At 38.9% G+C, this 25,860-nt stretch overlaps 1 protein-coding gene across 4 annotated transcripts in view; it reads left to right on the top strand.

The window, feature by feature from the left end:
• The window catches only part of sh3pxd2b (SH3 and PX domains 2B), a 33,581-nt gene that overhangs the window by 4,430 nt on the left and 3,291 nt on the right, over nucleotides 1-25,860 (top strand). The window contains exons 3-14 of one of the 4 annotated variants that reach the window (XM_005727747.1): nucleotides 6,176-6,251; nucleotides 12,321-12,397; nucleotides 16,193-16,284; nucleotides 18,995-19,020; nucleotides 19,390-19,425; nucleotides 21,361-21,492; nucleotides 22,424-22,525; nucleotides 23,284-23,367; nucleotides 24,730-24,847; nucleotides 25,048-25,256; nucleotides 25,548-25,594; nucleotides 25,701-25,826. In XM_005727747.1, coding sequence (XP_005727804.1) covers nucleotides 6,176-6,251; nucleotides 12,321-12,397; nucleotides 16,193-16,284; nucleotides 18,995-19,020; nucleotides 19,390-19,425; nucleotides 21,361-21,492; nucleotides 22,424-22,525; nucleotides 23,284-23,367; nucleotides 24,730-24,847; nucleotides 25,048-25,256; nucleotides 25,548-25,594; nucleotides 25,701-25,826 — 1,125 coding nt within the window. The remainder of the gene's footprint in view (nucleotides 1-6,175; nucleotides 6,252-12,320; nucleotides 12,398-16,192; nucleotides 16,285-18,994; nucleotides 19,021-19,389; nucleotides 19,426-21,360; nucleotides 21,493-22,423; nucleotides 22,526-23,283; nucleotides 23,368-24,729; nucleotides 24,848-25,047; nucleotides 25,257-25,547; nucleotides 25,595-25,700; nucleotides 25,827-25,860) is intronic. The other 3 variants (XM_013909509.1, XM_013909510.1, XM_005727748.1) reach the window with 3 other exon arrangements.

The raw sequence follows: 25,860 nt of genomic DNA, 5'->3' as shown, positions 1-25,860 counted from the left end.
TAAGATGTGTTATACATAACAGATAATGGCTCATCTTTTGTATCTCTGTATGGTTTGGTACTAATATATAAAAGCCACATTAAAGTTTTGGCATTTCTTGGAGACAAGTAGAAAATTGTAATACTCTGAATATCATCAGTGTCACTATAAGTTTTATATGCAAATAAAGAGTCACCAAGTGCAACTGCAATGGGTGATTCCAGCTTTTTAAAGTCACCATGCAGCATTTATTCCAAGTTTTCTTTGACCAAGTTTAAACTGTACATTTTGTCCACAGCTGCATCAGGTTACATGACCTGCTGTCATGCTCCATTTTATTGGGCTGACAGTTTTTTTTTATACAAATAAAAAAAAAAAAGAAAAAGAAAAATGAGCTGCAGAATATTTCAATTTCTCTACCATCTGTTATAATTGCATTACTCTTTAATTACACCCCCAAAACACTAGTTGGTGGTGGTATTATTGGGATGCTGTGTGGAGTATCTTAGTGTAATTCTCAGTGTTACAATGCTGACAAAGCTAACCTTGTTGAAGTCGAATAGCTGAAATTACTATAACACAAAAAGAGAGCAGATTTGGAACAAGCTGGGTTTATACATGGTGGCAGTGCTATGAAAACAGCAGATGGTTGCCCCAGCAGATTACTCACTGCTGTGCAAGTGTCAGCATTAGCAACATTAGGAAGCCAATCAGTCCCAGCCCATCACATATTAACATGCATTGTGTTTTAAGGAAGAAAGGTCTCTGTGGGTATTAGTATGCTTTATATTGATTTCCATGATCACACGGTGTCGGTGTATTTGTATCAACTAAAGCAATCACACTAGCTGTTGTCTGCATTGCAGCGTCATGTTGCATAGCTGGAGAGGTGCATGTCAAGCTGCAGGACGTGTTAATTAGATTTCCTTGAAATTGAATATATCCAGTGACCAGTTGTGGCTAATCAGCTGGCTTATTCCGATCACTAGCACACTGATACATCCCCCATGTGTCTGATATATTTTTATATTATGTTATCATTTTTCTGTAATCTGTCTAACAGGTTCCTTCATAATGTCTTTCATTATGTGGCTTTGGCTTGTCTTGTAATGCAGATATTAATACATCTCTGGTCATTCCACAGCCTTAGTGTTATGCAGGAAGTGCTAGTCACCACATCCTGTCAACATAACTGCCCTAAGCAGCTGATTCTCTTTCTGCAAACACAGCAGCATGTGCTTTTTGTGTGGCTGGCACAGACTTTGTTGATTTTGCTTCACTAAGGGCTGAAACAAGATATAAAAGCAGTTTTCTCTATTATAAATGTAAGTCTTTTGATGCATGCGCAAAATCAACAATAGCAAGGCTGTTATTTACATATTGAAAATAAAGAACAAATCTTAGGATTAACCATGCAGCAGTAACAAAATAGCAAGTATTTCTTGTTCCTGGCATTCTATCTTTGATCTGACAGATCAATAGCTCATTTCTCTAAGGAAGAGAATAGCTGAGCAAGAGCCAGATGTTCTTGTCACTGAGGATATTTCTGCTACTTTTTTTTTTGCACCATCTAGAAATGGAGAATTTTTCTGTTTAATTAACAGCTTTTTAAAATAGATTTTTAACCGTGTTCTCATCAGACAGATTCATCATACTCACAGTTTAAAAACATCAGCTGGGCTGTGACTTAAGCTATATTTACATTGAAAATTGTTACTCAGAGAAAATTAGAAGCCACAGAAAGCCTTTTTTTTTCACATACAGTAAACATCCTCTGTCTGGGTAACAAACACTGAGCATGTGCAAACAGTTACTCACTGAACAGACAGAGGTGTGCCTCCGACAGGAGAGAAAGGCACTTGTGCTGTTTTTGAGATTTTTTTTCCTCAGAAAAACAAGAGGGTAAAGTTGTTCCAAAAGTTAGTAGTTGGCAGTTGTTCCAGAAGTGAGAGGAAGGCCAGAAATGTCAAAAACATGTTTAAAACTAAAAATTCTGTTTATTCTATTTAAAATCATGAATTGACCTAAATTCAGTCCAATTGTAAGAAGCTTAACATTCAACCACGAAACTTAATGTTTGTGTTTGTGTGCAAGTAAAGAACTTATAACGCATCTTAATCATAAATAACAATGTGCTTTACGATTGTTTCTCCGCTTTTTGTAAAACATTACATTTGAAAATGTACAGATAATAACAGGTATTATGTTTTAGCATTAAACAAAACATTAAGCAAAACATCACTTAGAGTGTACTGTCTTGATCTTTGTCAGTTAGTGTGTCTTTGTGGAAAATATCATCCTGGATACGCAATACAGTTTAGGGGCTTTTTTGTCTGTCTGTGGATACGTTTTTGTCAACATGATAGTGTCACAGCCATACAAGACACAATCTTGAAACATGACACATCTGCAGCTGAGCTCATGATCAGAGGGGGTGGGGGCACTGGGCCTGGTGTGAGCCCATCCCATGGTGGCTTCTAGTTTCTCTCTCTTTTTTTTTTTTCAGTGCATTCATCCTAGCAGCTTTTCAGTTTGCTTCCATGTCACAAAGAACAGTTTCCATTCTGCACACGTGTCCATCGAGCTCTACAGGCTTCCTGCATTCCCGCTCGCCTTGGATAGTGGATATATTTCTACTTTAAAGCTTAAGGGGGGAAGAAAAAGAAAACATTATTTGCTTTTTCAGAGTTGCACAGCTGTCACATATTTTCCATCTGCAGTAATAAACTCAGCTTCTTGAAACGGGGGCAGATTATTTGACTTTGTAATATGAAGTTGCCTCTTGCGTTCATTTCACAAAGCAGCAACAATGTGATCATTTCTGTGTACTGTAACTATGGCGATATTTTTAATGTCCTCAACAGTTCATTTGAAAGAAGTAAACTGATGACCTGAGAGAATGAGATGGCTAAAACGAAAGAAGAAAAGTTTCATAAAAATGCTGAACTGAGTGTATCAGGATTATCTTGGGTAGATGAAAATAGACTGTTTTCATGTATATAGTCTATATAATCTTCCGGGATTCAGCTAAATGAATGCTAACAAAGCTATACCAAATGTTATCATATTTGTTAGCTTCATTATGTTCTTGTGCAGATTCATCATTCTTGAGAATAGGAGAGGTTTCTTTAGCAGCATGGCACAGATCTCCAGAAAGTGAAGCTTTGAAATGGGAGCTCTACTCTGAACTTTCACCCCTGGCTTCTTGTCCACGTTGTTGTCTGCGAAATCACTATCTTTGTTCAGGATTACTCATTTTTGAAAAATGGCCTATTGTTAACTGCTGAAGAGATGACGAGCACAATTGAAACCATTTATTTTTCCCATGTCGTGCATGTTTTCACTTTATGCATTCGAGAAACTGAGGGATCAGAAACCAACAGATCCTCTGAAAATTGGTATTGCTGTAAATTATGAATGTTTATAAGGCATTATCTGAAATTTGTTATAATTTTTTTTTTTTAATGAGACACATCATGGTGAACATTGCATTGATACTGCACATACCTTCTATTTTGCCCATTGCCATCTTGATGTTTTTGACAAGCAAGACGAGGATCTGAATGTGAAGCTGCATGTTCATTGAGTCAGTCACAAGTGATAGGAAGCAGAAGTTACAATCATCCTTTATGTTGCTTATGGCTGAGAGTGCTAACAGTAGCCAGAGCAGGTCTGCTGGGTAAACTAAGCCATCACACATAGTTACCGCATAGTCATTACCCCAAGCATCTTTTTCTGCATTAGAGAACAAGTGTTTATCCGTTGGGATTCTTCATTCTTCATTTGCCAAGTTACTGTGTTAACATGTTTTCCTCTAATTACTTGGTATTAATTAGTCAGTGTTAGAGCTAATTACTATCGCATAATACCGTGGTTAACTTAAATACTTAAAAAAACACCAACAGGTTAAAGAACTCCACAAATGTGAATGGTAACAGTATGTTGCCATGAGAACAGTTTCCCCACAAAGGGTTAAAAAATGGTTTCAGGCTTAATTATGCAGTGAACTGAGTCAGAGAATGTCAGGACTATTGAGACAGGCAAAGAGAGCAACAATTGTTCATGGACCTTTTTCATGCTCAACAGTCTGGAGCTTCTTAGGTCTTTATTTGGTTTTTGATTAAATACTGGTGATGTGGTTTAAAGGGACATAGACAAGACAAATTACAGTCCCTTGAAACATTATGTGACTGTAAATCTGCAAGCAAATGCTGGATGAAATAACAGTGTTTAAAAGATTGCAGGATCATAATAGCCTGGGAATGTAGCATGTAGACAATGTAGAGTTCTGTTCAACTGAGACCTCAGAGCACTTGTGATGCTTGCAGCCGTTACTGGTGTGTTAGTTTACTATTAATATTATTATTATTATTAACAGGGAGTCTGATTTAATAGCTTAAGAGGAAGCCTGTTACACAGTGGTCTGGATCTTGCAAGATATATTGGCATGATTGTCTGATCTGAGGGGTTCGGGTGCAGAATAAGGCATTAAGACTTTGGAGCTACAAAGTGGGGCCATTTCATCTAATGATTTACAAGTAATCAATGAAAACTTAAATGCGTCTGTGTTGTGAATGGGACGGCAGTGTAATTCTGCTAGGACTGGAGTAATGCGTTATCTGTCTTGCTGGCTGCATTTAACTGAAATCCGTTAAATACATCAGTTAGGCACGTATGCAGTGAGTGGCAATAATCAGCAAACAGGAGAAAATGGTGCGGGGTTATGGATAGGATGTTCAAGTATGTCATTGAAGAGTATTGGTCTGACCTTGGAAATATTTCTAATCTGTACCAAAATGAACGTAAGATATGTTGTTTGGAGTCAAAGTGTAGACCAAGAGAGTCAAACTGTATTCAGTGTTTCCATTAAAGAGTTTCTTTACAGAATGTTTGCAGGATTTTTCCTTAAATTGTGGAGAATCATAATATTTTCTAAACACCTTTTATCAGGTGAAGAAGCACATAGATTTGGTTGGGGGTATTTTAGATTTTGAAATGAACTTTTAAGTAAATAAATGAATATATTCATTGTATTCCGAGTGCAGTGGAACAGGCACAGAAATAAAGTGCCTAATGTAGAATTTTGGACTTGCATATGTTTATCTATACAATACTAACACATGACTGAGATAAACTCCATAGCACATAACTGAAAAAACCACATTTTAGAAAGTTAAAACCATATGCAGCTTTCCTCTCCTCTGCCTTAGCCTGTCATCCTCACCCCTGTCGAGGATGGATATTTGATGTTGAGTGCATGATGTAAATGGTATGTTGAAGAGATGACTTGACTCGCTCCATATGCCTTTTCTTGTTTGACTGCCTCTGATTACAGAGCAGATACAAGTCTTAGAGTAGACACAGGGACTGGGGTGTGTCTGCACTCGCAGTCAGACACATGGGAACAATTACAGTGTGTGGGGTACTGGCTCCTCTCTGTTTCTCTGTCTCCTTCCCTCACTCTGTCTCTTTTGTCTATGTCAGGCCATCTTTTTGTTTATACAATCCTACTCAAGGTGGTACTGATTCACCGACTAAGCATCTGACTATTTGTCTTGTGATGCATTTCAAGAAAGTACGGAACTCCAGTAACTTGCTTGACTCATGTTCTCTTACTATTCCTGCTTTTGTAGATGAAAGGGATCATTTTTCGGTTCCTTTTATTCGTTTTCATCATATAAAGTACAGATTTAGCTTTATTGAGTAAATTAGTTAAATTGCTGTAGCACAGTATTTTGCTTTGTAATTAAGCTTGTATTTTATGAACCAGTTTTTGGATTGACCTTCTTGTGATTTCAGGTTTTAACTTAAGGTGAAAAAAAAGCTATAAGAATAGGCTGAGTTTCAGTAAGGTAAATATAAGACTGTTGAACTTCTTCGCTGCCACTGCTTTCTAGCCTTTTAAAAATCATGGCAAAGGAAATGTTCCACTATGTCAGCAGTGGTGCTCCTTAGCTACAGCTACAGCAACATGTGAAGTAGAGGGGGGAAAACCATACCATCTGCTCAGTACATTTATAATTATTGGCAGATCTGCATTTATTGGCCAAATTCCTTGTTGGAACTGCTGATTTGTTAAAAAAAAAAATCACCAGTTTCTCTTAACCACCCTCAGCTGTCCTGTGTATGTATCCTGCGTGTGTGAGAATGTAAAAACCTTACATGCTAATAACTTTGATTAATCATCGCGTTTCAGATGGAATTGCTGGACAAATTCCCAGTGGAGGGAGGCCAGAAAGACCCTAAGCGCCGGATCATTCCATTCCTGCCAGGTAAGAGTTGAACACACAGTCCCTCAACGACCAATCACAGAAAAAAAAGAAGTGGCACATAACTGGGCATTATTAGGAATAAATGGAGAATACACCATTTTTACAGGCCATCCCAATTAAACTTACCTGATTTAAATTTGTCTAATCTTCCCTTCAAGGCTGTCTTCTGAAGGCCTTGTGATCCACTTCTAGTGCTATTTTTAGAGTCCTTCCTGAAAATCCCATCATGACCACTTATTTTGGGTGCTCTGTGACTTCGTCATGGACCTCAAATGTGTGCAGACAGCAAAAATTTACTTTCATTCAGCAGTTTTCAGTTGAAAGGCCCACGTTTCCCAAACCACAGTGTATCAGGAAACCAGGGTCATGCTCATCATTTTGTTTGACATTCACTGGTTGTGCAGCGTGAATTTGTCCCTTTGTGTAAAGCTGAAGGTGTCGAGCTCTACTTCAATGTCCCGAGGCGTCCTTAGTCCATTAGTTTTCCATTTATGTCCTGACGAGTCTGGTCACGCAAACCTGTGTCAGTTCCTACCGGCCCTACTCAACCAGATTTGCTTCCCTGTCACTTTCTCCATAAAATCAAAATCACATTTAAGGATCGCTGTCTTGACATACTGACAGAGATTCAGCATGCAACACAGAGGTAAAGTGCAAAGGCACAGAATGAGATGTCCATAAAGTGATTGAGGGAAAAATCGGCCAGAATTAAATCAACAAAGTTTAGATTTTTAAGGGATGATTCACACAGAGCGATTTAACCACAGCTCATGTGCTTATAATACGGAAAGGTTTTTGAACTCCTGTGTCGTGTCCTTGCTGCAGTGTCACGTCCTTGTATTATGTGTGCTCCCTTTGATCCTTCAACCAAACACACTGGGCAGCAATGACTTACTGATGATGACCTTTAAATGAACTGGAGGAAAGCCGAGTTAATCTTTTACACGTGCGCTTAGAAACCAACTAGAACAACCTGAAGCAAAGGTGTTGGGCATAAGCATATTGTTTCTGCCACTAAGCAAGAATATTTTAATGCATGTACTTTTTAAGCATTGGACTAAACCACATTATCTCAGCAAATGGCCTAAAGACACATTATACCATCTATGTGAATCAGTGCTGGAGCCTTTTAGAGAAACAGACTATTTGCCAGTGTTGCATGTATTTTTAACAGAAATCTGAATGTTATACTCCATATTCATTATGATAATCCCAACTCAGCTCCATCATTCTCCTGGCTGAATCATCATTGAGAGAACTGGCTAAAATATCTTCTTTTTAGTTTTCACTATTTTTTTTCTCAAATACAAATGGCAACAAAGTTTGTTTTGAAAAGGGGGCTTTGGGTGTACTTGACCAACTTTTGAGATCCTGCTGAAAGTAATCCTTTATGAAAGGAAGAAAATCCTTAATGTCAACCACACCCACATCTCCCCCACCAGGCTTGGGATGTGTGGGGGTTAGGGTTTTTTTTTTTTTCTTTAAATGCCCATGCAAGTCTGGAACTCATTGAGAGAATGCTCATACAAAAACACACACGCATTCACCCCGTTTGATGAAATCTAAGTAGGAAAGGAAGGAGAGGGAGATTTTTTTTTTTTAAAGATTGCTTTTCATACCATCCTTTTTACATCTAAGCACTGCATACTGATGCATTAAACATCTACATTGAACTCTGAGCGTGTGCTTCCTGTTTTTATTGCCTGAATAAATTTAGTGCCACTGAGGATGGCACTAAAGTGCTGCTTCTTTGGTGCTGCTAAGGCACCACAAGTAAAGGTCTGATTGGACTCATGGACATTTGCATGGGACGTCCTCTAGGAATGCTGCTGTGAAGCTGTTTGCATGCTATATGAAGGTTTTTATCCTGAGTGGCTGAATACATGGAGATTCAAATGAAGGCCCATTACTAGCATCAGATCAGACCTCTGTCTGAGAGGGATCCCAAGCAAACAGTCTTCTGAACTGCACAGTATTCATTGACAGCCAAGGGGAAATAAACCCTAAAACATTCACTTACAAAGCAAAAGTCTGGAAAAAAGACGGGGGCCAATCTCACAAGGTACGGAAGTGGTTTTCCCTTTCTGGTTTGGTTTGTTCAAGGCCCCAAGTTGTTTTTACTCCTTGGTATCTCTGCATCAGCAAAGTGGTTTGTCAGTAAGAGTACACACTGTAGAACTTGTGCTTTCTTCTCTTTGACAAGCATTGACAGCATTTTTACTCTGAGGTCAGATTTTGGCCTTTGGAAGGAATATGTTAGAAGTCCAATAAATACATAACTTTATGTATTTTTCATTTACGAAGTCAACTCTTTATCTTTATGGTGCCATCATGGTTTTGTAGATTGGTTCATAAATGACATAAAGATAAAATGATACATTTGATGTGTTAATCCCACCATTCAGAGTCAGGTTGAAAAATAGTGAAAATAGTGAAAACCTGTGGAGGAATGTGCACCTGTGTAGTAATTACAACATAGGCGCAAATCAGTATTTCTTCTTATACTCCGTACACGCCTAGACGTTGTGTTATTTAAAACCTTAGTGGCCAAGTCATTTTGTACAAGCCCGATTTAATTACAAAACAAAAATAAGTCACAGAAATATCCTCAGTTTTCTTAGCAACTAAAGTGATATAAGCCATGTCCAAGCAAAGTCCAGAAAATTTCCATGTAGTATGAAAACACGTGGATTTAGAACATTTTCTCTCACGCCGTTGGTGTGCATAGGTAGAGAATAGTATTTATTTTTAAAAAATTAAAAATATATGCCTTTTTGCTGCTTACTTAATTTATTTTTTCCTCAAGACCGACCCTATTTTTACTAAGTCCCGACTGAATATGGACCTGCACGTGTCAAGTAAAATCCGAATACGGTCTCGAGTACGCAGTTTTGTCACAAGATCCCAAGTCCTTTTGTGTTTTGTGAAAGTATAAGCAGCTCAAAATTTCCCCAAAAAGGCTAATTGGGTTGGTGAATGTAGTCATTAAGATGTGAGGGATTCTGAGAACAGCTTTCTTTGGGTGAGGTAACAATAACCTCTCTATGTATGGCCATCTTAGCCTGCCTTTTTTCTCCATCTAGTTTGCTCAGTTTTCCCAGGAAACAAAAGCTGTTTGATACTTTTGGTCACTACTGACTCTGAGATTTCCCAAAATGTCCACCGTGCCTCAGCCATGGCTCCAGGGTAGCAGCATTCCACCCTGCCCAAATAAGCCCTTTTCATCGGCTGCATCCATGAGCTGCCGTGCATACAAAGTAGGCAGTGTTGAGTCAGTGCTTCTCTCCTGACCCCAGAGAGCTTTGGAAAACCTTCAAGAACACTTTCTTCTTGAGGAGTGATGAGGGGAGGAGAGGAAGAAAGAGACAGAAATAGAGAAGGAGAAGTGTGTCTGAGGGTTGACTTTCAAATCTCTTTAGTTTTTCAGTGCTGTCCCGACAGCGTCCCCTCGACTGCTCTGGCAAGAGCTTGCCAGTGCCATAGAGATTCGGAATGTCTTCTCTAATTCTTCTTCTAGTTAATCTCATTTGTAACAGTCTCCCTTATGTAGTATGATCTTGTTGTCCTTTGCAGTGTGGTAAAATATTAAAGTCTACCGTTAATCAGACCACGCTCGTTGACACTAGATTTCATATCTTTATTTATTGTTGCAATGCATTTATCTGCAGTATGGGAAACAGTAGTAGCATAATAGTTAACAGCCTTGGTAAAAACCATTATGGATGCATTGCTTATTGTACACATTTTTAAACTCTGCCCAAACACTGAACCTGTGGGATTCACCGAGAGAGATGAACACACCATTTTTAATGTAGACTAAAACTTACAACTGACCGTTGGCATTACAGCAAAAAAAATTGCCAAAGTTACTATGCTGTGGCTATCTATTAATTATGTACAGCTTCCATACTGTCCTCATGGGCATGAATGTCGTGACAAATTTAGGATTTTTAATGAATTCTCTGAACTGTTCTTTCTTCAGAGTGGAATGATTTTACAACAAGAATTGGGTGGACAAGCTTGTGTTTATTTTGGACTTTCTCTAATCCACACAGGGTCAGAAAGAAGCGTATATGCTCAAATATATACATACATTCACTTAAATCTTTTTAAAAAGTGGTACTATTCTACAATGTCTTTTAACTTGACTAGATCAACTAATTGTTAGTGATCTTGACTGACTATAGCTTGTAGCTTGTCTATGCCAACATAAAAAGGGTTTGTTTGGCAGCACTCATTGGATTGACCAATGCTCACTACAATGGGGAAAGTCCAAGGAACTCTGTGAAGATCTAAGAAGAAATTGGAAAGTTCTAAACAACTGCGGATTCCAAGATCATCAGTCAAATCATTCAAACAATTATACATAAATACAAGGTATTTGGATATACAGTATTACCACTTTGCCAGGGTTGGGAAGGAGACCCAGGCTGTCTCTGATGAGAGGAAATTGGTTGGGATGTTTCAGAACAACTGAGGAACCACCAAGACTCAAGCCTGTTATGAACAAGAAACTGTTGGACAACCAATTTTCAATGAAATTCAAATTCACTGACAGAGGCGAGGCTGCCGGACACTGGCGCCACCGGGCCCTCTGACCACCACCAGTAGGCAACAGGTGAAGTGTCTTGCCCAAGGACACATCTGGTAATCATACCAAATCACAACAACAGTCGCCTAAAGACGCTTTAAATTGTAAGGTAAAGTTAAAGTAAAGAGCCTACAATCATACAGAGAAAACCCCAACAATCAGACGAACCCCCCTTTACTTATTATTCCCTGATGGTTAAATTAATATCCACACAAATCAATTTTCCTTTTAACTGACATCATCCGCAGGTTGTTTTTTTTTATTTTTTTATATTATAGTAAGCTTCACTGTCTTACTTTTGAGCTTCCTTTTATTGTGTTCTTTATACAAAAACCCGGGGGGGGGGGTTCCCATTTGTTTTGTCTACCACCTGAGTCAGCTTGTAGGTTGTAGTGAGAGCAGGGATAGTTTGGTAGGGTGTGGAGGTTGTTTCTTTGAACGTTGGGTGTTGGTAGTTTTCTGTAAAATGTGCAAGATCTACTTTTTGTTTGGTGTGAAGTCACCACAAATATCTACTCCAGTCAGCAGTATACACTTGTACAACCTTTTATACTTCTGTCTCACCTTGGCCCTTCCTTTCATGATTACTTCTTTTCTTGAATGCTTCAGATTCACAGAACAAAGAGAAAAGTATTAGCATAAACAGTTTTAAGCTGCGTGGGTTAAAGAAGCAGCCACTTTTTTTGTAACAATAGAGCTTTTATATATGGATGGATGGATGATGTGTCAGCAAGTCTGTTTCAAAAGCAAACACCAGGACTCCTTGATGGCGGTAATATTGTAATCTGTCACCTGCATTTAGGATCTCATTACATACACAACCTTTTGCCCTGCTATACTGTATTTTTTTAATTAATATGTCTCAGTGTGTCTATTGCCAAATGAGAACAAAGAAAATATTCACTCTTAAGTTTTTCACATGCCTTTGAATAGAAAAGAGGGCTATTTGTAGCCCTTTCTTGTTATTGTTATGGTGAACTAGCTTGCCCGTGCCTGTGGTAATGCGTGCCTAGCGATAAGAATAAGGGAGCAGTGTTTAAACTGTCAAACGGGCACTCTTTGCCTGTCCTAAATCATTTATTAACTTGGAAAGGCCAGCTATTCACCCACCTCCTTAGCCTCCTCATTGTGCTGTCACTGTTATTGATGATGCGACTGTGTTGTGTCTGCATGCTAATTCACTAACTACATTTTGGAAAAAGCCACGGTTTTCACTGTCCTTCAGTCTACCTGCAAGTTTTTCTTTTAAGTCACTACTTAAAGAAATCAATCAAGGTTTTGTTTGGGTGGGGTTTTTTTTTTGTTTTTGTTTGTTTCGTTTTTCAATATAGCTTTTGTGTATTTTATATGAACACTTGCTGTGGAAAAGACTAGAATTATTATTTTTTTCTAAGGTATATGCACATGTTAACTTGACGTATGTAAAGGTAGGTTGCAGTATTTAAGTTCCTAAATCTGATTTTCCTTGTTTGTTCCAGGAAAGATTCTGTTTAGGAGGAGCCACATCAGGGATGTGGCAATGAAAAGGCTAAGACCTATTAATGAATACTGCAGGGTGAGTATTCGTTATGCAATTCTCTACTTATTGCTAAGCATCAACATATATATACGTTATAAAATGCATTTGTCAAGAGAAAAGAAACCACAATCTGTGTACATTACATCACAGCTAGCTGGGTCCCCCTCCCGTTTTTTTTTTTTTTCTTTCCATCACATTCAGGCCCATTTTTAGTCGTCCAAACACATGCTTATATTAAGTAAAGTCAAGCTTGTAGTCAAACTACAGCATTTGCATAACAGAAAGATTTATACGTTCACTTTGTTGCAGCTTTATGAATAATGCTGCTGCCCTTGCGATCTAAATTGGCACTGTGCGGTGTGTGGCATGCTAAACATCCCGGAGCAAGTCTTTGTGACCGCAGGCATCCACTCTGCCGATGTGTTCTAAAAGGTCCCCAGGTGCTCTGTTGTAGACTCTGACCTTCTTGCAAAAAGAAACACGCCAAAGGAGAATTTTTCTCAAGGGATAGATGTGTATAAGGGGGGAAAAAAGTTTCTATGTAGCTAAATGAGAAGAGAATGTCGTTACACCACACAAAATGTAGGCCTTATGACCCCCTAGAGCAAGACAATTGATGAATGTTGCCAGGGTGCAAGCATGCTGTAATGTATGTGTGTGTGTGTGTGTGTGTGTGTGGTGTCTGTTTTGTCATTTTGAAATACCGCAGCTCATTCCATAAGTGAAAAAAAGGATGATGCAAAACTTGTGCCTTGTCCCGCCCATTACATTGCTTTTTACCAGAGAGATTATTATTCACTTAACCTCAAGAAAAGGAAAATCATGCAACTCTACATTCTCAAGCTCCACTGCAGATGAGGTTAAACCGTATAACTGCCAACAGCTAGCAAGTAATTGCTTCATTTCAACAGGAACGCAACCACCACAGCCTATATAAAATAATCATGATTGATGCTCATCTTTTTAGCCTCTGAAGTAAAGTCGAATAGCAGTTTAAAGATTTTCATCTTTCTCGGTGAGGTGCTTTTTTATGGATACATATCTACAAGGCAGATATCTTCTGGAGTTGTGGTGGTTGCCACAGGCAAAGCATTTTCCCGTTGCTGAGCTAGCTCCAGTCAGCATATCCACACAACCACGGGCTATGTTTTTGTTAAATTTTACAGGCGTGACTTGGGGCTTTAAAACATGCACAAACATTTCCTTATGTCTCTCTCTACGAAGGAAACTTTGCTTCTGACTTAGCCTGTACTCGCGCTTTTACGATTTTCAGCTGCCTTATATTTTAATTGCTTTACTTCTCTTACTCCATCAAGACTCTTGTGAAACCATTACGGAAAAAAAATTGCTTCCTAAGGTGGAACTGACTGGTCACTTCTGCACCAGTAAAAACGGCAATTCTTCAGGCCTGAGAGTAAAGCTTTTATGTATGATGAACAATGCAGAGGGCCGAAGGGGCTCTGTGTCATCAGGGGTTAAAGGAATGTGCAGCTGGTAGGCAACATCTTTAACCACTTATGTGAACAATAAAGGTAGGGGAGGAAAGGGTAGAGTTGCTGGTTCATGTCTGAGGGTGTGGGTGTTTTATGGGAACGGCTGAGACAATTTCAGTGGAATTGCCACAGTCAAATTTGAAGTTGTGCAAATGTATGAAAAGCCATAAAATATAGCTGCTTAGCATTATTGGTTTAAGGATGCCTGCCTTTAAACTGTTTCAGTGCATATAAGCTTTGTTAAAGTTATGTTTAAAGACAGAAGGGAAGCAGAGTGAGACTTAATGTGGTCCAGGAGTGACTGTGGCTCAGGAGGTAGAGAAGGGCATCTACTAACTGGAAGGTTGATGGTCCAATCCCCAGCTGCTCCAGTCTGCATGCCCAAAGGGTCCTTGGGTAATTGCTCTTGATGCGTTCATCAGAGTGTGAATGTTAGCAACACTGACTTGCAGTGAAAAGCACTAAATAAGAGTCAGTCCCTTTACCATATTGCTTTTAAATTCAAGCAATATGGTATCTGTGTCCAACACATTTGTTAGTGATTTAAAACATCCATCAGTCCTTTGGCAGTATCATACATGTCAGAGCTAAGCACTGCCAGCGAAGAAGTTATCGCAGTAGCGGTAAAAACAAGTCAAAACTTTACTGGAGGATCAAAAATGGCATTTCATCCACCCCCACATGTAGTCAGACTGACAAGGTACAACTTTGTTGTTCTTACAGAAGAGCTGAGTCATCTCTTCTGTTGTACAGCTGAGGCTTTGTACTGACTCATTTCAAATTTCCCTGGTTATGAAACCTTGTTTTTCATATTGGGAAGCAAAGTTGGATGAAAGGTTGGATTAAAAAAATAGAAAAAAAGAGATCACTGGGAAGGTCAAATAGCTGATAAAAAAACAATCACATAAAACGTCTCTTTAGAGATTTATTTAGACCTCGCTTATACTGTGGAACAGTACAAAAATCACGTATGCAGATAACATGAGCATCAAGATTTTTTTTTAATATATGGCTAAGATCCCCTTTATTCTAATTAATCATTCACTATATGTATGTACATGTGAGAGCATACTATACACTGACCCACACTGCCACAGTGTATTGTACCTTCTGAGAGGTTGGTCTTGCATTTCCATTATATATTTTTCCTTGGAGAATACACACAAACACGCACAGACAGACACACACACGCGTGCAATTACGTTAATGCTGCCTTCTATAAAGAACACCCATAAAGTCCATTTGCCGTAATGTACCCTGAGCCTCCCTCTTGTCTCCTCCCTGGGGAGAATTGTAATGAGCGGTCAAGCCACATGCTCACACGTGGATGGAAATAAATCTAAGGATTGCATCCTCTGCAGCAGGCAGAGATTTTGCACTCTGACCTCAGTTACGGCTCAACATCCTGGGCTGCATGACTAAACGTTGTGTGGGTCCTCTGAAAGTCTTAACAACACAAGATTTTTTTTGAAGCCTAATAGTTTTGAAGCCTAATATTTACCATGAATCAGCAAACAGGAATGAGGACACAAATCTCATCTTTTCTTTAACACAAACTGCTGGACCCATAGTCCTACATATGACAAGGAAAACATAGTGCATGGGACAAGGACACTCTGGTTACGTCTTTGGCTTCCATTCCACATCCGTCAGTCCTGACGTTACATCAGCATGTGTCAGAGAGTCCAGGAGCTAGGCTGTGCTTCCTGGAAGGACAAAGCTGAAACACTTAGGAGTATTAAAATTAGAGGTAGAGACCAGAAGAGGAATCTTGATGGGTAGCACTGAGCTGATCTTGCCAGCAAATGGAGGAGTTGCATATTTTCTTCATAGCTAAGAGGGATAGTCTCCACAAGGTCATTGATGGGAGTTGTTTTTTTTCTTCTGGTTTGCCACATCAAGCTGGTGAGGTGATTATTCGTTCTCCTGCTCCCCCTTTAGAGGGTTGATTGAGAGCAAGTGGAAAACAGCCAGATAAAAAAATGAATAGCTGCGCATGAGTAATGACTAATAAAGAAAACTGAATGTGGATGTTTGTCTTTTATCTGTTGTCAGGACTCATCTCTCTGCTGCCGGTGATCCTAAAAAGAGGAATAAAGATTTTACCAAAAAATAAAGAATGGAAGATTGTGATTTTGGGATTTTTTTAATACAGCTTTTGTTCTTTCTATTGGAAACCAAGCGTTGCAGGGTAAAATAAGTATGAGAACAGACATAAAAACTTGAGGCCAGGTCAAATGAACACCGTTTTTATCTTCTGGTTGACCTCCCTGTGCACTGAAGTGATTATGCGTGTCAGTTTGTGTGTTTAAGTTTCCTGAAATCTTTGTGCACGCAGGCCCTCATTCAGCTGCCAGTCTACATCTCCCAGTGCGAGGAGGTCAGAGTGTTTTTTGAGACCAGACCTGAAGACCTCAACCCACCCAAGGAGTGAGAAGCACACATGTACCCAAACACACCCTCACATATCTCCTTAACTATTAAAAACCCTTCCTCTTGTATACAATGGTAAATCATTGTTCCACTGGCTCATGGTATGCCATGTCCTGCGAGATCTGCTGGTAATGAACATTCATTATACCCTCTAATGAATATGATTTCATACTCCCGCTCAGCCTTCTGTTGGGGTTTTCTAGCAGAAACACACTTAATAGGTCCTGTTTTTAAAGCTGAGCTTGCATTTTTGCTGGAGCGGACACCAGCCTCTACACAGCTGAGTCCACATAGTTTCTTGATAATCTCACTCTCAACACATTAGCGCAATATCCAGCACTAAAAGTAACGCAACTGTGTCGTTATTAAGCTTACATTTAGGGCTGTAGGGGTTATGGATGGCTGCCTTCAGCCAAACCGTAGACCCTAGAGATGTTTTATTTAATTAATAAATTTTGCTAACAGCTGCAGAAAGGCAGCGTAGTCATGTCCTCTCCGTCGAAACATCTTGACGTGTGTTGTCAGCTGTTAGGAAATCCACTAGATAAGGCCTGTGACTATATTTATGTATAAGCCTATCACATCCTGATGTTTTATAAATGCCATAATGCCATTCAGGAGTGGCATGCACTGAGTGAGCAGCTGGGGGTTCACGCCCAAGGACAATTAACAGGACAAGAAGCTGTTATGAAGATTGAATGTGAAATGAGCTCCTGCAACAGCCTGCCATGTTGTCATATATAATGTGGACAGATTTAATCTTCCTTTGAAGTCTGCTGTGTGCTGCCGTCAAGTACTTTACTGGGGCCAGGCTTTAGGAAGACTGCTTGATTATATTTACTTCACTCTTTTGACAAGACGAGCCACTTTCAGTATAAAATGTGATGAACGTTAGCTAAATAACTGGAATTTAAAACAGCCCTAACTTGTGTGTACTTACTCTTACTTTAAATAGTGAATTCAAGTAAATTTGTGGGGGGAAAAGATCTCTCCCAAAACTGGAATTATCACAAGGATTTGGGTGTTATTTTCCACATGCAGCCCCTCTGTATGAAGAGTTTGCATTTGTGTTCTCTGATATTGGAAAACTTTTCACTCTATTGGTGGTATCAGGATAGCAGATCATGGCAACTGTAAGCTGATACCAAACAAAAAGTGTGTCTAAAAGTTTCCGAAGCCTGTCGGTGGAATATGAATCTATATTTATAAGTTATGACACCCAGTCCGCACTCTTGTTTGTTCTCACACATCTCCACATCTTTTTTTCCCCTTTCTTACCTCGGGGAAGGTTGCCAAGGACCCATACTTCCCTACTCCTCATACAAAGCCCCAAGCATGTATCAGTAGAGACGGGGGAGAGAGAGGGAGATGTGATTCCTTGAGGCAGATGAATATAGGAAGGACCTTGGTTTGTCTTTATTGAAATTGGATTACTGCTTTCTGCTAGTGCAGCCTGTTGCTTGGCTGACTGACAACAAGGCTGCTGTACAGCAACTGTAGGAGAAGATTTATCATGGCCTATAAATCTACTGCAACGAGTAAGACATGTTATACTTTCTTCTTAAGAGCAGCAGAGAGGAGAGGAAAGGAGAGGACAGGAGAACTCAATTGTAAAGAGGAAGTAGATGGTCAGTGAGTAAAAAGGAAGAAAGAAGTACAAAAGAGGAAGTGTTGCAAGAAGAAGGCAAGGAAAAGGAAAGAAAATGCAAGGAAGATCGTTATAGAAAAAAAGGACGTCATATAACCTAATCCAGAGAGAAGATTCGGCACAGGGAGGGATGGAGCGATTTTCTGTGAGCAGTTGTTTACTGTAAAGTTTAGTTTGAGGTTTCAAAACTTCTTCACCTTTATTCTCTGTATGAAAACAAAGTATACACATGCAGTGCACGCGCAGATTCATCTGTTGTAGTCCATTTAGTCGGTCGCCCTGAGTATTTCTTATTATAATACCCTAATTGGCAAGCTTGGAGGTAAACATTCACAGAGATGAGGTCTCTGCAATTAACAGTTCTATCAATCCAATAATCCTTTATGTGGCTGAGAGCATTGATGTTGATGCAGAGAAATGGACACAGAGTGGCTGCCAAGGAAAACAATCAAGGGAGATAAAGCAGTAGGTTGAGCAGACGTGGAAGATGTGAGATGGAAAAAAGGAAGGCACTGGTAGGCTATAAAGTAAGGGTGCGACGTTTAGATAACGAGGGACAAACAGAGCAAATGCTGAGCATTAGCCACCAGTGATTTTTTGAGGCATCTGGCCATTGAATCAGTTCCTGACTCTTGCTGTGGAGTGATGGTCTATTTATCTGGATAATGTCTAAACCAGACACAGCAGATGCTGTATTGAATTTAACATCAGCCTGGATTTTCAGGATCAGCTATCTCAAAGCTTTTTATTCACATTAGCCTGCGTTGCAGACATGGATCTGTTTTCTCCTGCGTGACAGTTTGTAGATCTGATGGGTAAAGAGCCTTTCTTTTTCTCTTGTATTTAATTCCTCCAGCAGTACACGTGTTAAATGATAGTGAGATTAAGTAGAAATGAATAATTGGGGATGCTGTTCTATTGCTGTTGATGTTTGTTTTTAAGTTATTTAAGTGGGACCTTCATGAGTTTGTGAATTATGTTAAATATTATTAGTATGCTGGTTCCATTCCATTTTGGTATGTATGGTGTGGTCATGTAATGTTTTCTTTTCTTTAACAGGGAACCCATTGGGAAGAAGAAATCAGGTGAGATAGCTTTGATTGTGTATTTGAAATGAAAGGTAGGTTAGTTAATCATGAGAATCTTGGCTTTTCTCTGATAAACTATGTATTGAAAGGAATAAAAGCAAGTCTTCAGTAATTACCTCTGTGTCATATGATAGGACGTTATCTCCATCTAGTGGTCACAGGTTGAACAAACCAAAACAATGACTTTATTAGAAGACATTCCTTCTATACTGATGTTACAGTACTGGTGAACCAAGAAACAAACATTGTCCTTCTCTGTTCCTCCTTATATATACTCTGTATCCCCTCAGTTCATCTTTTATTCTTAATTTTGCATCCATGTTATCTTTTTCAGTTTTCTTCTCCATTCATTTTCCTTTCTCTCAGGGTTTGTGGAGAGAGCAACTACTTTCCTAAAGCGAGGTAGTAAACACACTGTCATGCTTGGTCGTGCTGTGTGTGTAACCCCAGTGGGTCGTTAGTGGCCCGTCCCCCCTCTCCTTCCCTGGCCTGGGCAGGTGGGATGTGGCTCTGTTGAGGCTTGGGGCTTGCATTGGTTCTGTTAATGATAGATTGTTGGTGATTGATTTTTGGAACTGGTGTGGGTCATATCTCAGCTCTATTTATATATGTTGTGTTGGTACAGGGTAGTAAAGTTATGCTCTACTATGAATGCATGACCCTGTATAGTAAGCTTGGTTATGCTAACAGCAATACATTGAATCAGGGAGTTAGAAATAGAAAAATTATATTTTAATCACTAGATTTAAAGATGCATTGAAATGTAAAGGATTGAAAAAGTTGATATTATAAAGGAATCCTTTAAAATTTATACCAGTATGTTTCAGGATGCCATTGTCATTAATTAAGAAATTACAATTAATAAATTTGTCATTTACATTTTTAAATATGGCTCTGTTTCAAATATATCAAATATTATGTTTAAGGTGAGCTAATTACGCTAACCGACTTAGATTGGTTTAGCTAGTGGCGCCATAGTGTAGTGATTTACAAATTTGCCAGAGATCTTTGGTTTGATCCTGGGAGGAAAAAAAAAGGTTTGAGGTTTTGTTTGGAAAGGCATCTGGAGTAAAAAATGTGGAACTCAAACACACAATGACTAAGGGAATAGTTGAAAATAGCTTGTGTTAAAAATGACTAGTGTTCCTCCAGTTCTGCTTTAGAGAAATTTGCATTACTAATATTCAAATCTTTAACTAGCATAATGGAGAAATTGCAGATTAAGCAGTACTAAATTTGGCTTTAATCAGATTATTTTCTTAGCTAGCTGCTGCTCACTGAAGGAGGCTAATGTTAACGTATTTTTAAGCTGCCCGATCAAGAAAATCTATTTTGTAATTACTGTACATACTTAATGTTATTATTATTTTGTTATTTTAAATCTGAACTTTTTGTGTGCCATAAACGCATTACTTTAGAATGTGTTTGATAGCACCTTCAGTGATTAGCATGCTGCAATTTATGCTAATGTCCCTTCATCGTGCATTTTATCAGTCAGCCAAGTTTTAGTGTGTGCATTTTTACACAACAAACGTCAATAGAAAAAGCAGAGTTGTTAGAGTTTTTATTTATACATTTTTTTAACAGTGATTATATTGTGAGCCCTCGTTTGTTACTTTATTTTTTTAGTGATGTAGCGCTAACATTGGTGGTGGGTCTTAATGATGCTGGTTTGTTTCTATAGACATGTCACAGTCATGGTGAGAAATAAATTAACCATCTACGCTTTTCAATCCATCCCCTTCACTCCCATTCTCCAAATCTTCCTTTATTTCTCTCTCAGCTCGTTGTTTCCCCTCACGCTCCTGTCCAATCACGTACACTGCCTCCTCCGTCTGGACTCTGAGGGAATCTCAGTAATGTACATAAGCCCCCTCTAACAAAAAAACTTTTTACTTAATAGCTTTTGCACAAATTGCGACCTTGGAATTATTCTTGGCATTTCATCAAAAGGCAGTTTTTTTTCCTCCCACTTAGCCTAAAATTGAATTCTGGCTGTTTTGTAAAGGCCTGCTTAAATTGGGTTTTAGTGAAGTTATTCAAAGCCCATATAAAGTCTGACATTTTAAAAGGTCATATTACATTTGGTCAATGAAATGCAAAACCTTTAAAGGTCAATACCTTAAACCCACACTTATGCAATCTTATAATTCCAAGTTCATGGACAGTCCTTTGATATTATGCACATATGAACAGAGCTCTTCAGCGAAGAACAAAAGATATTGAGTGGAGGCTTTTCTCGCATTATTGAGATTTCATTCGTGACTCCCCTAAGAAAGATCAAAGAAGATGTGCTAAACTTCTGTTATGATTTTTTTTTTATTCTTCCCTTAATAGGAGACTCCTCCTCAGCAGACCCTCTTGTACTCGACCAGTATGTGGCAGTAACAGACTATGAGAAGCAGGAGAGCTCTGAGATAAGCCTGCATGTGGGGCAGGTGGTGGAGGTCATTGAGAAAAATGAGTCTGGCAAGTTTCATACAGAATTAGAACATATATTCTGTACATTTCTCTGATGTTTTCATTGTGGCAGATTGCTGCTTTCACTGTTCAGCTAACCTGTTACGTTAAGTGTTGATGTGGAACTATGCAATTACTTGAAACATTATGGGGGTTTGTGGGATTGTTGCTACTGCTGGACTTGGTCTGTTGCCAGCTATTAAGGTTGAGTTAAATAGGTTTGCTAAAAATACTCAAGAGAAATAGCAGTTGATATATTAATAAAAATATATATTTTAAAAACCTCAGAGTATGCCAGTAATGTCATCTTGTTTTGTAAATCATAGCTATTTATTAACTTTTTAAATTAATTAATCAAATTACTAAAACAAATAGTCATTCAAATATCGGAATATCCGCAATGGTAACATGTACACCCAAGAACAGCGGTCCCCAACCTTTTTTGCGCCACGGACCGGTTTATGTCCGACAATATTTTTACGGACTGGCTTTTAAGGTATCACGGATAAATACAACAAAATAAAACCAGTACTGGTACCAAAAAAAGATTTATTCATAACATACAGGAAAAGACCCAGGGAAGCCAAGTTAAGGATAAAAACATTTAAAAAATAACGATAAAATCCCCGAAAACCATAAATTTCACACCCGAGCCTCAATTCTCTCGTACCAAACAACGCCTGGGGGTTGGGGACCGCTGCCCAAGAAGATTAATAGTAATGCATAATAAAAGAATAATTGTAATACATCACATAAACTATAGGTTACGCATACTTAAAAAAAAAAAGCAACATATGGTGGTGCTTTGCAACAATCCCAGCAACAAGTCAAATATCAGTCGTGCGTTTTACTGACGCATATAATCCCTTAACTGAATAAGCATTGCATGAAGTGCAGTATCTTGTATATCAGTTTTGTTTTGTTTTTCCTGCCTGTTTAGGGTGGTGGTTTGTGAGTTCAGAAGATGCTCAGGGCTGGGTCCCTGCCACCTGCCTTGAGGCCCAGGATGACCCTGATGACTTCAGTCTTCCAGGAGAAGAAGGTACATCAAGCTTTACATTTGGGTGCTACTGTTTAGATTCAATGTTACCACAAGGAAAGGTTTAGGGTGCAGTGCAGAAGTGCAGAATACACCACGTCAGAGGCACATCTTTTGTTACACACCGTTTAACTCCTGTAACTCACTCAGTACTCTGTTGATGGTTAATAAGCAAACCTATTTTGTCAGACTGACTTTTGAGTTGAAGACTGTTGCTGCTAAGACTCTGTGTGTGTTTTGCATTCTAGAGAATTGGCAAAAGAAAATCCAAAAGGATCAGTAGAAAAAAATTACAATTTCATTGCCAAAGCCCTGGTAAGGATATGCTAAAGAAAGGAATATTGTACAGTAAATGACAGGATCTCAAAATAGGGTGCTCTGCCAATATGCAAATTATAGATCTTAAAAGCCTGAGATGTATGAGGTGGCTGGCTGCCCTATCAAAGTCTGGAGAGTTTGTTTGATTCAAACATTCACAGATTTTATTCCGTAAGAGAACAATACAAAATCAACAAACTTCATTATGCTAATCAGCATTCAATTTAAAATGCCACATTAATAAGAAAATTTTTAAAACACCCCAGAGATCCCTATTAACCATTAGATGAAGGAACTATTTGTCAGTTCAAGTAAATAAAAATACCAATTATTTCCCCATAGATCCATCAATACCGAAAGTGTTTTAGGATGAAAATATCCTCCAGATTGCATTTGTAATGTTCACTTCCTATTTTGCCCCAATTACTGTGCTGGGATGTCAGTGCCACGGAGATTCTGGTCACTGCCAAGGCATATGGGTCGTCGCAGAACTTTAGGGGATCTATTCAGCACAGGCTTTGGGCAAGGTGGAGCGCACGCCTTTCTTTTCCCCCTATAATGAATATATGCGTGTGTGTGTGTGTGTGTACACACACACGCATATAAAACTGTGTGCATGTTTGTCCATGTGTGCGCATGAAGAAATGTTGCATGAGTGACCTCAGCATGTAAATAAATCCTCGCATGCACAGTGAACTGCATATTTGTGTATAAATGTATTTGTTATAAATAATATATATGATAAAAATATATATTTATTTATATATCAAATAAACGACTAGAACAATTTAACCAGCATTAATAAACACGTGATTGTTCACTGTGTGTAGTATGTAATAGTAGTAGAAATGGTGTTGACAATAGACAAGGCTTTGTTTGATGTTGTAACAAGTTTGTCCTGTGTGTGCGTTTTTGTGTCTTACATTTTCACTCCACAAGATGTTGCTCAAGCCTTGCCTCACTAGATAAGTTATAACAGGTAAAACTAATGTGTGGCTATAGCAACCACAGTATCTCATCTGAAATCTCAATATTAAATTGATGAGCAGTTTCTGTTAATCAGAAAGAAGTTCCTGTCGTTTTTGCCCTAACAAGAATCTTTGCCAACTTTGTGGGGAAAAAAAAGGATGATAGTCTGTGTCTGGTGTTTTTGAAGTTTTGGTCAGAAGCAAAATTCCTCATTTCCTTCTGTGTTCAGTCTTAAAAAGAGAAGGTTTAATTTAAAGTCTGTTGAGGAAAAAGTTGGTCTCAAAAGGCAGCTCAACATCCAACCACCCAGTGCTTGCTTCTGCGTAAATATGTGAAGTTAGAGCTTGTTGTGCCAGTCGTTAGCAGTGGCACAACAAGCTCCACTTTCAGCTTTGTTGGCATTGTGTCACTGGCAACACACTTTTACTTGGAGATCACACCCATTAACCTATGTCGACTGCCAGTACTGCCATTAGAGGCGAGTGGGAATAACAACGATGGCATTCACTCCTATTAAATCCTTTTGAACGCTTTATTTTATTTTAGACTGGTTGCATTATTACTTGAATTAATTTTTTTAAAATGCTGTAACTTTTATTGTCATCTTTGATTCAGTTTCACATTGAGAAAAGTAAAAAAAAAACAAAAAAAACCCAGATCCAGGTAATGGAAATCCCAGACAGTTGACTCTTTTCCAGTCACTTGGTTAAGTGACAAAATGTTTCATCCACTGAAAACGCTGCGTCCAGATGACCAGAATCAGCTCTCTGGGGATAAATACTTTAGGCCATTGTAGTTTAAGTGTGTCATTATGTGCTATACGTACCCAGCCTACATTATGCGTTTATTTGTGGCACCCTAACTGTGAACTGATAACGTGTTCTGATACACGTAACAATATTTCCTTTTTCCACGTTCAGAAGAGAAGTATTCAGTGATTTACCCGTACTCGGCCAGAGACCAGGATGAGATCGACCTGGAGAAAGGCATGATTGTTGAGGTTATTCAGAAGAACTTGGAAGGCTGGTGGAAGATCAGGTAGCAACAGCCACATTTTTGTAATACAGTGCAATATGTTCAAATACTTCTTAGTACATTGTTGATAATGGTGGCAATAGGAATGAAAATGCTAATGCATGTTACTGTACAGACTGCAGGAAGGTCCAATTTTTTTGTTTTCGTCCAGCTTTATGTTCATTATATATCAGCCACTAACTGTCCATCTCTCCTCCATTTAGGTACCAAGGCCGCGAGGGCTGGGCCCCAGCGTCCTACCTGAAGAAGGCTGACATGCAGAAGCAGTCAGCAGGCGCTCCTCCTCATGCCAGTACAAATGACCTAGATGGGCTTTCTAAACAAATCCAGCAAAACAACGCTGCTAGAGAAAACCGAGAGAATAGCCAGAAGGAAAACAGGCTCTCGGTTTTCTCTGAGAACAACAAAATCAGTAAGTGAATTTAACAAAACAGTGCCTCTGAGATTTAGTTTTAAAATATTAAAGCAACCAAAGCATGCAAAAGCTTTGCAAAGATAAGCTTGCACACAAGTGACTAAAACCTTTTTTCTGGCAAAGCAACAATGTGCCAAATAATACAGTTTTACCTAATGACAGTCAAAATATTTATTGTGCCAGTGGAGAAAACCTGAATGGAGACGTGTAACAATTTCCCAGAACACATATTGCTAGTTTTCAGTTGGGCTGCGAGCTACTAGTGTGGTTTTGTTTTGTTTTTTGCAGAAGTGGGATCAAGACACAGACCTCCTCCACGCAGAGATCTCACCATTGTAAGAATATACCCAGTGGTGATTCTGAAGATAGCTTTCAGTGGCTTAATAAATAAATAAGGTTTTCACCAGTGCAACCTTTATGTGTGCCTCTCACATCCCACAGCCACGTGGTACAAACTTACCCAAGCCACCCGTCCCTCCCCAAGTTGAGGAAGAGTTCTACACCATAGCAGACTTTCAGACCACCATCCCTGATGGTATCAGCTTCCAAGCTGGAGTCAAAGTTGAGGTGGGTTAGACACGGCCTAAAGTTTTGCTCCTCT

This window comes from Pundamilia nyererei, unplaced genomic scaffold (assembly GCF_000239375.1).
Source record: "Pundamilia nyererei isolate P.nyererei 1_Seehausen unplaced genomic scaffold, PunNye1.0 scaffold00026, whole genome shotgun sequence".
Classification (NCBI taxonomy): Eukaryota; Metazoa; Chordata; class Actinopteri; order Cichliformes; family Cichlidae; genus Pundamilia; species Pundamilia nyererei.
Note: the sequence above shows the minus strand (reverse complement) of the source record. Positions and strands in the feature narration are given on the sequence as shown.